This window comes from Gracilinanus agilis, chromosome 3, assembly GCF_016433145.1.
Source record: "Gracilinanus agilis isolate LMUSP501 chromosome 3, AgileGrace, whole genome shotgun sequence".
Classification (NCBI taxonomy): Eukaryota; Metazoa; Chordata; class Mammalia; order Didelphimorphia; family Didelphidae; genus Gracilinanus; species Gracilinanus agilis.
The window spans coordinates 683,193,881-683,208,432 of NC_058132.1; the positions used below are offsets into that span (position 1 = coordinate 683,193,881).

The following is a 14,552-nucleotide window of genomic DNA, read 5'->3' on the forward strand; positions in this document are numbered from 1 at the left end:
CCTCCAAAACACATTCCTCTCAAGGCATGTTCCTTTGATTTAATCATTGACATCTGACATTCCTCCTTTTTAGCCTTTCAGCTGATTCTTTGCCAATGACAAAGTCTTTCTGGTATTACTAGACAAGAAACTGTCCTTAATCCTGTTTGGCCATGAAACACCCATCCACAAGTGTGTAGGATCAAAATACTGAAAATCAGAAGGAACTTTAGAGATCATAGTCCAACTCTCCCATCATACAAATGAAGAAACTGAGGATCATAAAGAATCACAATTAACAGAACTAGAATTGGAAGGGGCCTCAAAGACCTTCAATGTCAATCCCCTCATTTTATGTATAAGGAAACTGAGGTCCAAAGAACTTAAATGATTTGCTCAGATCACCAAGGTAGTGTAAAGTAGAGCCATGAAGGAACCCCAATATTCTCATTCCTAATCTAGAGCCCTTTCTACCATACTGAATATCATATGGTGCCTAGCCATACTGGGACACTACCTAGGGAACTGGACATGGCACAGCAATTCCTGGTTAGTCCCTGGGATGGCTGGTTAGCCTATTCCAGATGTTTGAAGTAGCCTAGAAGCCATAGATGCCCATCCGGTGGTTAAAGGAATATTGGTACACTTGCTGGGGCAAGAGGGGTCCTAGAAAAATGTTGACGCTAGGGAATAAAAATTAAACCTATTTTTATACTGAAAAAAAAAACATTGACACGTAATAGGAATATTTTTATATATGACTTCACATTTCACATTCTAGAGGTAGAGGTATTGTGTATATATTAACATTGCCATATTAATATAAATACATCAATATTAATATTACATTAACTTAGGCAGCTAGTTGGCACAATGGATAGAGCATGACACCTGGAGAAAGGAGGACCTGGGTTCAAATCTGACCTCAGACACTTCCTAGCTGTGTGACCATGGGCAAATCATTTAAACCCATTTGCCTAGTCTTCCCCTTTCTGTCTTAGAGTTGTTTCTAAGATAAAAGGTAAGGGTTTAAAAAAGAAAGATTACATCAACTTTTTATTAAGTTTTACAACAAATATAGTCTTAAAACAAGTAGAATATAGTCATAATAATAATAGATACTTTTGCAAAGTTTATTATTCCATAATTTATTTCATCTGAGCCTCAGAGCAGCCCCATGAGGGTAATAGTAGAGGTATTTTCTTTTTCAAGTGAAGAAACTGAGATTTGGAAGATAAATGCAACTCTCTCCCTTTATGAGAAAGCAAAAGAGGAGATGGAATTGACATTTTTATTTTTGTTACTCATTCGTATGCCTGGGAAAAGATCTGATGAGTAATAAGGTTGACTTAATGGTTGATGAAACTTAAGGACAGTCTCAGTTTGGGAAGTTCTGGAAACCTCTTTTCCTATGTGACCTGTGTATAACCGAGAGCATTTTATGCATACAAATATCAAGTTTTAATCTTGGTGTGAAATCTACTTTGGGGAACAGGGAGTGGAGGAATGGGGTAGTTAGCAGAAGAAGGGCAAAAAGTTCATTTATATTCCTGGAGTTTTCGTCAGCTTTGTTTTGGTTAATAGGCAATGTTCCTCACCTTCATTTATAAATGTTTTTGTAACACACTAAGAAGTTTTAACACTTAACATTGACACTTGTGACTTGTAAGACCTTGGGCCTCAGTTTGCTCATCTGTAAAATGGGGGCATGTCAGCTGCCCTCCAAAGACCCCTGTAACTCTAAATGTATAGTTCTATGTGTGACCTCAGGCTTTATCTCCTTTTTGAATCTCAGTTTCCTCACCTGTCAAAAGGGTTATTCTAGATAGCCTCTGATTTCTAAATCTCTTCTCCTATTTTTAGCATTTAAATATTGTTGGGAAAATCCTCCTTAACAAGGTTCCATATGGGGGCCAGTAAGCTCCAAAAACTCAAGATCAAGGCCATACTTAAAGCAACCAGAGAACGTTGATAGATTCCATATCTCCCTAGCTAGACTGGACTTTCTTATTCTCTGTTGCCCTTGAGCAGTGCCCTAGATTTCCCCTTCTCCTGAATTCTTACTTCTCCTTGTGTCCAGGCCTTCCCTCTATCTCATCAGCTCTTAAATGCGAGCCACTCCCACATTCCCTCCTTCTAATTACTTTTGGATGGTGGTTCTTCTAAAAATAAGACTTTTCTAGCTGAAGACAAGCCATTAACAAGTTTAAAATGCATTCCACATCCAGGAAAGGGAGGGCGGCTAAGTAGTTGTCATGGAAACACCTTATGGTTTCTTGGAAGCTTGGTAAGCAAAGTCCTATTCAACAGATGCAATTTTCCCAGCAAATCCTGGGATCTTGTTGCCTAACAGAATCATCCAGGCTTCTCCCTCAGATCACCCCGATGGCCACACAACGGGAAGGAATGCTGTGGGCTGTGGACTTTCTCTTGTGACTAATGAAACTAAGCCCTCTCTTCCCACCTGCTACTCCCTGTCTTGGCTTCCAAAGGGATTGCAATGTAGAGATCAGGGTTCAACAATAAGGAAGAGCCTAATTTCATCACAAAACTGCTGCAAGACCCAAGTTTAACATATTCAGTTTTAAAAAATCCAAAATTATTATGCCCAAAGGGCTACAAAACTGTGAACTCTTTGATCTGGTAGTACCACTAACTGGGTCTGTATCCTAAAGAGATAGGGAAAAAAGGGGAAAAGATCTACTTGTGCAAAATTATTTCTAGCAGCTCTTTTTGTGGTGGAAAAGAATTGGAAATTGAGGGGACGCCCATCAACTGAGGAATGGCTGAACAAATTGTGGTACATGCCAGTGATGGAATACTATTGTGGTATATGAAATAAGTAAGATGATTTCAGAAAAAGCTGGAAAGATCTGCAGGAACTGATGCGGAGCAAAATAGAGAACCAGGAAAACATTGTACATAATAACGGCAATATTGGATGATGATTATGAAAACTTGGCTACTTCCAGCCAAGCAATGATCTGGGACAATCCTGAAAGACTTATGACACTGAATGCTATCCATCTCCAGAGAAAGAACTGTTGGAGTCAAATAGGTACAGGTCGAAGCATATCATCTTTCACATCAGAGTATTTATGGTTTTATTTTGGTGTTTTGGTTTTGTAGGAGTTTGCTCTTATAACAATGACCAATCTGGAAGTGTTTTGCATGATGATAAAAATAAAATAAACCAAAAAAATTTTTTAATTCAAACTTTAAAGGCCTTGGGAAGAACATTTTTAAAAGAAAAATAAAAGCAGTAAGAGACAGAGTCTGGTCCAACACATGAGGGAACACAGATGATGGATATGGCCGTGCATAACAAAATCTAATTTTGCTTTTTTTTTGTTTTGTTTTGTTTTTAAAGATTTGGTTGTGTGTGCTTTGTGTAAGGAGACTAGAAGCTGCTCTTTTGAGCACACATATGTATAGCTATACACATATTTTCAGTATGTGTGTATATATTTACACAAGCTCCAAAAAACTCTCATTTTGGATATTCTGTCCACTTATACAGATCATTAGCATATGATGGCAGCTCAGTCTGATTTCAGGAGTTGCTATGGCCAAAAGTATTATCACTAGTTAACCAGTTTTCTAATAATGAACTTCTTGGCATATACTAGAAGAATTTCTAACATGATGGGCCCCAAGCAAATGATGGTTAAGCCAGCATAGTCAGCTATTTCTCTCCCCTTTTCTCTATCTCAAGCTCTGATTCTCACTATTGCTGTTATCTATCCAAACATCTATCTATCCATCCATCCATCTATCTATCTATCTATCTATCTATCTATCTATCTATCTACCTACCTACCTGTCTGCCTTTCTGCCTGTCTACCTGTCTGTCTGTCTGTCTATCTGTCTATATCTCAGAGCTATATCAGCAGATAGGGAGAAGGCTGGCCTAGGAGTCAAAAAGATCTGACTCTGACATCTGACTCTGACATAAATTAGCAAGTTGACCCTAGGCAAGTCACTGAACCTTCAGACCACTCTAACCTAACCCCCTCCTTACCTACCTACTAGACAACTATCTAAGATCATGAGTTTGGTCATTTAATTACCTTTGTGGCTATAGCAAGTGTGGTATAGAAGAGAAAATGATGAATTTAAAGTTGGAAGAACTGAGTTCAAATTATGACCCATATGCTACTGACTGCCTATGTGATCATCTTGGACTACCTGTTTGCTTTCTGTGTGCCTCTCTTTCCTAACTTGGAAATGAAGGGAGGATTGGTCTAGAAGGCTTCTGAAGTCCTTTCCAGCTCCAGATACATAGTCCCATGACCTCTCTTGAGTTTTTTTTTAACCCTTACCTTCCATCTTGGAGTAAATACTGGGTATTGGCTCCAAGGCAGAAGAGTTGTATAGACAGGCAATGGGGGTCAAATGACTTGCCCAGGGTCACACAGCTAGGAGATGTCTGAGGCCAGATTTGAACCTAGGACTTCCCATCTCTAGGCCTGGCTCTCAATCCACTGAGCCACCCAGCTGAGCCCTCTCTTGAGTCTTAATGTAAAATGAGGGGGTTGGAAGAGATCTTCCAACTCTGCCTAGAAGCCCTGTCATTGTCTTGATTCTAAGGTCAGCCCTCCAGCAGCTGCCTTATAGTGTCAAACTTTTAGAATTAATTTTAATAAAATGTACTGTGGTACGGGGACACAAGCTATTTTTATCAAAAGTAGCTAAAGGCAGTCTCGTCCCCCCAGTCTCGTCCCCCTTAATAGCAATACCCTCCCTCTACTGATTATCACTAGTTTGTCCTGCCCTTGAACTTGAATGACTCTGGAAAAGAGTGAGACTGACTATGCAGCTCTGCCTCACTTTGACCCAATTCATACGCAAGCCAAGAAATCACCCCATAATGCCACTGGCTTTCTTTCTAAGTAACTTCCTAAGAAGGCTAGGTAACAACATCTCTAATGTATTGTCTATCTTGTATGTATGTGGTCTCCTCTATTAGATTAGGAGCTCCTTGAGCACAGGCGCTGTCTTTTGCCTTTCTTTGTAACCCAGCATTTAGAATGGGCCTGGCACAGAGTATGCACTTACTGAATGGAGAATGGAAGGGAATGAACATTTATTAAGTGCCTACTCTGTGCCAGACACTGTGCTAATCACAGTACAGATACAATCCCATGTGATTATTATTGACTAATCAACAATAAAGAAAAATAGCTCCACATCAGGATGACACGGTTGCTTTCAGTTCAGAATCACCAGGGAATAAGAAAATTATCTATTGATATAAATGTTTACATATGTACATTCTACGTGGCAAGAGCCTCTTCTTATAAGACATTGGGAATATATCTGGAACTTGGCCAAATCTTTTAAAGTATCAAATCCCAACATTCTCAGCATGTGAGTTTCAGAGGTTGGCAAAAGGCACTGAGTTCTCATTTTCTATAAGGAAAAAAAAGGTTTGAGTAGCTCATAGAAAGTGTCAAGAGTTTCCTTCATTTTTTTAGCTTTTTTTAAAGCCATTTTTTGCTGAGTTCAGGTTAACTGAATCAGAAACACCTGGCTACATTTCCTGTGATGCTCATCTCAGCTCTTAAATCCAGAGGAGGGAAAGTTCTTTGGCAGGGGAGAGGATAGAGAAAAGGAAAATAAACTCTGAGGATGGCTAAATCCCAAAGGATGCAGAATCAATCATTTAAGAAGTCTGATAACAAACATACTTAGAACTGGAAAGGGAAGAGCCCCAATATCCATGTATCCTTTCTTCCTTGAAGCTTTCAAATCCACCTCTTCTTCTTTTCCATCTTCCTGTATTACCTTAGGCTAAAATTCTAATGACCTCTGCCTTTACCACTTCACTGGCATTCTAACTGACCTTTCCACCCCAGTTTAATAAATGTTTATTGGATCGAATTGAATTATTCCCATGACATTGTGCCTTAACAAACTCTGATGTGAATTATTAAGTATCTCCTATGGGTAGGTCTCATCTCTGCAAGTTCCTTAGGGTATGGACCACATTTTATCTTTCTATTTCCATTATACCCTCCCCTCCCCATCTCATGCATGTCATCCCCAAGTTAATCTTGGGAATTATAATCCTATAAAAATCATTTTCATCACATCCCATACACACTGCCTTCCTCAGCCTGATATAGAAGAACAAGGGGGCAGAGGATGAGGACGGGGATGAGAAAGGGGAGAAGGGCCAGGAAATGGAGAGGAACTGAAGAAAAAGAAGAGCAGAGAGGAGGAAGGAATTGGAGATGAGATTAGAGGAACAAGTCTTGACAAAGAAAATGAAAGATGGAAGGGTGCGCTTACCGGTACCTTCATTTTAAAGTCATCTCTATAGAGTTTAATGCCAATGTCAGCGATGGTCCTTTGGATAAAGCGGGATGGCCGAAGGACAAAGACGAGCTGCAGGTTTCCTGGAAATGCTCCCTGGAATAAAGAAAAAAGTTTATGAGAAAAAACATCTGACACCCAATGTCCCCTGCACCCTGAACCTCAGGCTAGGTGATACAGTGGGCCTGAAGTGAACCACAAGGAACTAAAGGAGAAAGGGAGAGGGACCCGGGGAAGTGGCCCACGGAGCCCTGATTGAGTGTGGATGGAAGAACCATCTCAGGCAGGTATGGGAAAATGGCATGCTTCTCTTGGTAGAAAGTATGTTCCTAGAGAGCTAGGACTCTCAGTTGTCTCCCCTACTCCTAACACAGTTAAACACAGCACACAGCAGACACTTCCTAAATAAAACTGTTTAGAATTCCTCACCTCCAATCATGAGATCTCTTCCCCTCCCCTCTTTGGTAGTAAATGCTCTGCACATCCCTTGAGTTCCTAATTCCTCTTCTCCCTCCAAATCCCTTGAATTTACTGATTTATATCCTTGTTCCTTCCACCAATCAACTGCGAACTCTTTGAGGCCAGGGACTGTCACCCTTTGGGGTGCCTTTGTCCATAGGTCTGTCCATAGGGCTTGGAAATCTGGAGGCTGTAGTCCCAAGCACAGTCTGTGCCCCATATCTAGTTAAGTGTCTCTGAGCCAAGTACTGGGCTCCATCCAATCAGACATAGTTGCTATTGTTGACAATTTTGTTACCAAATCACATACTGCAAGTGTGTTAATATTATGGCTTAATGTTGAAGAGGGGAGCACAATATAGAGCCATATACAAAGTGTCGCATCTCTTAGCCTCACTGGCTATTAGTTTCTTTATCTTTAACAAGAAGGAGTTGGAACTGATCACCACCAGAATATCTTGTAGCACTAAATCTGGGCTCACTCTTTTTGAGAGACTAATGAAGAAAGGGAAATATTATCTATAGGCTCCTCGCCCACAATGAGCTCTTGGCAGAACCCAACCTCAGGAAGAAATAATCATTGGCTGCCCCTACCCTTCCCTTTACTGTTACCATGCTCCAAATGACCGGGCACCCATTGATCTGAAGGGACCTACGTGTCCCTTGGCAGGCAAATTCTCCTAGAGAGTTCTTAGGATGGAGGGGGTGATACAGAAAAGCTGCTAATACCCATCTCCAATTTACCATAACAACCCTGCTTACTTACCCAATTCTTCTTCCTCTAGGAGCTTCAAGAGGGAAATAAAAACTCCTTTCCCTGTCCTTTCCCTCCCTTCTGGCCAACTGTCCAAAGTCTTACATATCTCAGGGTTAAATGAGTAAGAAACTGTTATGAGGCGTTGTGGCTATAGCTGTATTCTCAAGATGCCAAGTGTGGGTGCAATCATTAGAAAGGATAATTCTCCAGCCACAAAAAGACTCAAGGAATCAAGCTATCAGGGTGGAAGAAGTGTCCTCCCCTCCCTGTCTCTTAAGAACAAGAGTTCTTAAGCTGGGGTTTTAGGATTGGTCTTAATATCTTGATATAGTTTTTTCGATGAAGGTAAAAATTTTTAAATGTAATTAAAAAAATTGAAATATTTGAAGTGAAAAACAAAAATATTTTGATAACTAGATTTCAATATAATTATTTTCTTTTGTAATCTTTTGTAAACATACTTTATGCATTTAAAAACATTTTTCTGAGAAAGGGTCCATAGACATCAGACTGCAAAAGGAGGTCATGACACACAAAAAATTTACGACCTCCTACCCTAGATCATGCATACATGCAGTCCTCAGAAGGGCCTAGAATTCTGCTTGTTCATATCACTGTAATGTCCCAAAATTCTATTTATCATGAAGCACAATAGAAAGATGATCATGGTTTAAGGTGGGGAAAGAAGGCCAGCCTTATAATCATAGCAATCTATATTCGAATCCCATCTCTGACCATGACTGGATGTATGACCCTAAAGTCACTTACCCCCTTAGTTTCTCAGGAAACTCCTTGAGACTCTAAGTAAGAGAGAAGTTGTATTGATGCAGGGAGTTTCCAGTCGGTGACTTCTTCATAGCGATGAAATCACAGGACAATAGTAACAGCTGACATTTAGTGAGTATAACACTTTAAGTGTGCAAATCATTTTCAATATATTATCATCTCATTTGATACTCAGAACAACCCTGGGAGATAGGGCTTTTATAACACCCATTTTTACAGACTAGGAAATTGAGGCTGAGAGAAGTTGTGTCTTGCTAGCCATTCTGTCAACAAATGAATGGAAGAAGGAAAGAAATTGGTTTCTTTTATTCTCTCTCCTCCCAGAGGCCAGCAAGCCTGAAGGAAGAATTTATAATGATCAAGCCACCTGCTTTGTCCATGCTCTTCAGCCTTCTCCAAGACTGTACCTTGCTGGTCAGGTTCTATAGCTAAAGTCCTTGACCAAAGCTCCTGAGACCAGGACTAGAAACAGTCTGTCCCTTGTTTTAGGCATATTTAAGAACATCAGAATGTACTCCAAACATAACTACTGAAATAAACCTTTCAATAAATAGTCATTCCTGCCCTCCTTTCCCTCTGAGTTTGACTGCAAAAACAAACAAACAAACAAACAAAAAACCCTGAAGAATTAAGAATATTGGCTTTAAAACAACAGCTTAAAAGAAATGAGCCCATGGTCATTTTTTATAGCTGGAGGGGGGCCTCAGAATCTAACCACTTCATTTTTCAGATAAGAAAAATGAGGCATGGAGACATTAAGTGACTTGCCTAAGGTCACACAGCTGGTAAGTATCTGAGACAGGATCTGAACTCAGTTCTTCCTGACTAGAAGTCCAACCCTCTACCCATTAACTTCTCTACCCAAACACGCAGAAGAGTAATAATGCACCCTTCCACTTTTTCCTCCCAAAGTTGACAGAGCCTGTGTTGTAATCAGAGGATGAAGACAAGCCTGTCATGTCTTTTGTTGTTAAAAACACATGACAAGCTCAGCTCGATCCATTCATGGCCAAGAATTTTGGCTACCTTGCTTTGTCCAGTCAGATCCAGGATCTCAGTGAGTTTTATTTAGTATTCGGAAAATACCTTCTGCCCGAAAGCTAACGTTATCCAGCTTCCAGCTTTCCAAGTGATAGGGGAAGCATGTTTTGCTGGCAACGTGGAAGGGTGAAGGGAGGGGGGCCCTTCCCATGTCAGGCAACCCTTAAATTTCCCCCCCCCATAAATAGGAGAGCAAGGAAAAAAACAACATCATGTGTACTCACTGCTATTCGGGTCAAAGATGCCTTTACGGAGCTCCATTTGTCTCTCCTTCTGTCGATAACAATGATGAACCCGATGCTGGCAGCCTCGAGACTGCAAAGAAACATGAAGAGATATGCAGGGTTACAAGGACCCACAGGAGTTTGGGGCAACCACTGCAGCAAAAACCAGGCTCCATACTGCTCCCAGTGTAGATTTAAATGCCCCTACCTAGCCCGGGTGAAAAACTCTGCTTAATGGCCTGGGGGAGCAAAGGCAGCTCCTACTTTGTATCCTTAGGCTGCCTGGCAGCCTTCACAAAACATGAATATTTTATCTGTTCATATCTCTCAGCTGCTTCCTTGTTGGCTGGTAGATGCAAGGATATGGGCTAAGACTGCATGTCTCCACGCCTGACTGAAACTGAACATGCCAAGGAAGCCTGGCAGATGTTTGGGGGAGGCAGGACACCCCCGTGTTGGGTCCTGTCATCTTTCCTCTAAAAACACTAATACGTCACGGGGCTGGCATTAGCTTCTTCCACTGAAGACTACATCCGGGCTGTGGGAGAAGGTGATACCTTCGATGTAGGATGCAAACAGCTCACCAGAATTCAGGGTTACAAAACAGTTTGGCATGTCTGATCAAGCATCAAGATAAGCATGAAAGGACACCCATCTACTAAGATCCCAAGGCTCAGTTTGCCACTCTCTCCCACCCTCCTCATTCACCTAATCCTCTGCACACTGAGGGGTGAGACTGGCCACTTCTGGAGTTTGTACTGGCCCTAAACCCAGTGATATTCTGAGCTTTATTAAAGCAAAGCTTTGAGACTGACTTTTTCCTCTCTTTCTCATCCTCCTCAGACCATGCAATTGCCTTACATAAAGATGCTCATGAGCAAGAGATACGCAGTCAATCAATCAGTCCATCAATAGAGCATTTATTAAGGGCCTGCTCTAGGTCAGGCTAGGTTTTGAGGACACAAAGTCAAAAACAAAACAAACAAAACAAAAGTGGCACAGTATGGGCCACAGTATAGAGAAAAAGCATAGTATCTGAAGTCAGAGAACCTGGGTTCAAATTCTGGCTTAGTCATTTGCTACCTTTGAGTTTGGGCAACTTAGTTTCCCTTTCCCAAACTTAGTTTACCTGTCAATAAAAGGAGATTAATATTTGTAAAGCTTTGCAAGCTTGGCAAATCTTAAAAGGATATAGAAATGCTGCTGTGACATTTTTGTATTAGGAAGTCATGAGGAAGAACTTCACAAGAGGAGGAGGAAGGAGAACATTGAACAGAAGGAGCAAATATAGGAAGGAGGAAGAGTACAGTGTATGATCAGGAAGAGGAGTTTTGTCCTGTCTCCATGTGTTAAACAAATAGAGGGCAATACTATGTTCCTGGAACAGCTTGGTGGCCCAGTGGATGTAACACTAAGAAGATTTATCTTCATAAATTCCAATCTGGCTTCAGACACTTACTAGCTGTGTGACCCTGTACAAGTCATTTAATCCTGTTTGCTTCATCTATAAAATAAATGCCAAGAAAACTCCAAATTGAGTCAGGAAGAGTCAGACACAACTGAAAAATGACTAAACAATAACAACAACACCACTATGAGATAAGACTAGAAAAGAAGGTTGGCACCAGTTTGTAGAAAGCCATAAATTCCAAACAGAGGAGTCTGAACTTTATCCAGAAGGCAAATAGGGATCTAATGAAGACTTCTGATCAGAGGATTGACATAACCAGTTTTATGTGTAAGGAAGATTATTCTGTGAATGACAAAAAATAGATTGGAATTGGGCAAGAGTAGAGGTAGCAGATATCTCTTAGGAAACTTTTGCAATAGTAAGTCATTTAAACTCTGGACCTCAGTTTCCTTGCCTATTAAAATCAGGAGGTTAGACTAGATGACCTAGAAGGTCCCTTCTTACTCTAAATTTAAGAACCTATAATGCTAATCCTAAAGGGCAGTAAGGAGCGATGGTCTATATTGGTAGCTGGAAAAATAAGAGTACAGATACTAGAAATATTGTGGTCATAAAACCATCAGGACCTGGCAAGTGTTTAGATGTGAAAGGTGAAGGATAGAGAAGATCTAAAGATAACTCTTAAGTTTGGAGGAGGGGAGACTGAGCCAATGATGGGTTCAATGAATTCAGAAGGAAAAGTAGCTTTCATGATCTAACAAATGTTTTTTAAGTACTTGTTATATCTAGGCACTGAGCTAGTCAGTGGTTAACAAAGTGAAATAATGCCTGCCAATCAAGTAGCTTTTGTTTTCCTAGAGGATATAGTATATAATAGACAGATAAATAAATACAAGATAGTTCATAGAGAAGAATCCTGACAACTAGTGGGATTGAGAAAGGTTTCTGATGGGGGAGGGGGGCAGGGTTGAGACCTGAGTTAAGCCAAGGGATTATGAGAGGCAGAACTGAAAAGAGAGAGCCTTCCAAATCTCAGGGCCACCCTGTGCAAAGGTTCTGAAGTGAGACATGGAATGCTAAATTCAGGGAAGAGTAAGAAAGCTACTTTAGAACTGGAGGGTTAGACATGTACAACAGAAAGATGATTTAGCAACTATGTAGAAGATGGATTGGAAAAGAGAGAAATTAGGAATAAGGAAGTCAAATAAGAAACTCTTTTTTTAAACCCTTCCCTTCTGACTTAGAATCAATTCTGTGTATTGGTTCCAAGGCAGAAGAGGTTTGGCAATGAGGGGTTAAATGACTTTTCCAGGGTCACACAGCTAGGAAGTGTCTGAGGCCAGATTTGAACCTGGGACCTCCCATCTCTAAGCCTTGTTTTTCTGTCCTTTGAGCCACCTAGCTGCCCCTCAAGAAACTCTTTTTAAAGGAGTGATAAAGGCCTGAACTGAAGTTGCAGCCTTGTGAGTGGAAAGAAGGGTATAAATTCAAAGACACCTCATGGCAAGTGAAATAAAACATGGCAACTCATAGGGTGGTGGAGGATGAGAGAAAGGGAAAGAGTTGGATTGACTCTAAGGTGTCATAGAATGCTCCATCAGGAAGAGATCCTAGCAGGATTGTAATGGTAAATATTTAACAACCTGACCCAAGACATACTTTTAAGTTCAATCTGTATTATTAACATTTTCTCAAAGTCTAGATCATTAACAAAGCAATAAATCGAAACCTGATTTGTAGCATTTGCTGATTTCCAAGGTGTAAATGCTCACACCAAAAATTTTAACATTCAGCTTGAACTGGCTCCAGCACACCCCTGTACCTCAATGAATATTTAGTCCAACTCTAGTTCTACAGGTGAAGAAGCTAAGGTTCAGAAAGGTTATGTGGCTATTTCACATTAGAGCTGGCATAAAACTCACATCTCCTGATTCCCAGACCAGTGTTTTTCTGATTAACAAGAGCTGGGAATTCAGACACTAGTTTTAGTTGCTTTTAAAAATTAGCATTAGGTTTGTCATCAATGAACCTACAATGCTTATAGACCAGCATCTAGAAAGAATAAATCAATGAATTCATTAGAGATCAAGAGCTTTTTTTTCTTTCTGCTGAGTTCAGCAATAATAATTAATAATATGAAGCCCAAGTGTTTTCCCAGAAAGCTTCTATATAGTTTCATTGATTTTTCCTCTTCTCTTAAGTGTTATTGATTTTTAAGAGTGACTTCTAATTTTAGGGATGAAATATTAAGTACAGGTCCTGGGCTTTGCAAAGGCACAAGTTTTCTTCTCCAAATGGCTGGCTCCATCCCCTTCCTTCCCTTGGTCAGGAAGGAATTTGTTAAGAAATATCTTGAGACAAGCAAAGGAGTCAGCCCAGTGGTCCCAGAAAAAGGAGAAGCAGAGTATCAGAGAAGTTAGGGAAAGAACTGGTACTCAAAGTAGAATGGACAAGGCAGAGAGAACCAAAATGAGAGATCAAATCCAGAGATCTTCCTTTTGCCAGGGGGCCTACTGGAGGGGGACCACTGGAATGAGGAAGGGATTCTCAACTGGCTTCACTGGGATCTTTCTGTGTCCTTCTTGCATAAACAAAATGGTTCTAGTTTTTGAAGCCTTGAGTGCTTATAAGAAGGGTGGTGACCACTCTTGGAGAAAGGCCAGATATGGAAGTTCACAGGGTTAGCCAGGGCAAAGGAAATAATTTAGATAAATAAAAAGATCCTCCTGGTATACCCTGGCTTTTAGGAAGGCAGGAAAAAGAACAATGGCTCTACTCTCAGAGGACATGGTTACAAATCCCAGCTCTACTGCTGTATGACCATAGAGGAGTCATGTAACCTCTGTGGGTCTAACTGTCCTCATCCATAAAATGAGAATATTGGACTAAATGATCTCTGAGGTACCTTCTGACTTTGAATCTAGGGTTCTATTATTTTTCATATCAGGGAAAATTTCTGAACCATAGGCTACATACAATTAGACTCTTTGAACTAGTACCAAAAGAGTCTGGCATCATGGATGAAGTCTGGACCAGATATCAAGAAGACCTGGCTTCAAATCCCACCTCAGGCATCTGCTGGTTGGTTGATCCTAGGCAAGTTGCTAAACTTCTCAAGCTTTTAGTTTTGTCACCTGCAAAATTGGGATAATAATGACATCTACCTCACTGGATTGTGAAGCCCAAATAAAATGATCTGTGAAAAAGTACTTTCCAGACAGTTAGGTGGCATAGTGGACAGAGCATCAGGACTAGAGTCAGAAAGACTTATCTTTATGGGTTCAGATCTGGCCTCGGACACTCACTAGTTAAATGACCCTGGGTAAATCATTTATTCCAATTGCCTAGCCCTTACTCCTCTTCTGCCTTAAAATCAATATTTAGTGTCAATTATAAGATAGAATGTAAGGGAGAAAAAGAGAGAAAGAAAGAGAGAGAAAGAAAGAGAGAGAGAGAGAGAGAGAGAGAGAGAGAGAGAGAGAGAGAGAAAGAAAGAAAGAAAGAAAGAAAGAAAGAAAGAAAGAAAGAAAGAAAGAAAGAAAGAAAGAAAGAAAGAAAGAAAGAAAGAAAGAGAGGA

General features: G+C 40.4%; 1 protein-coding gene across 1 annotated transcript in view; it reads right to left on the reverse strand.

Annotated features, from left to right (window-relative positions):
• Positions 1-6,068: 6,068 nt before the first annotated feature.
• The window catches only part of LOC123242075 (probable guanine nucleotide exchange factor MCF2L2), a 42,184-nt gene continuing 33,700 nt past the window's right edge, over positions 6,069-14,552 (reverse strand). The window contains exons 3-5 of the mRNA XM_044669567.1: positions 9,565-9,655; positions 6,274-6,393; positions 6,069-6,098 (exon numbers count right to left, since the gene is read on the reverse strand). Of these exons, the coding sequence (XP_044525502.1) occupies positions 6,069-6,098; positions 6,274-6,393; positions 9,565-9,655 (241 nt within the window). The remainder of the gene's footprint in view (positions 6,099-6,273; positions 6,394-9,564; positions 9,656-14,552) is intronic.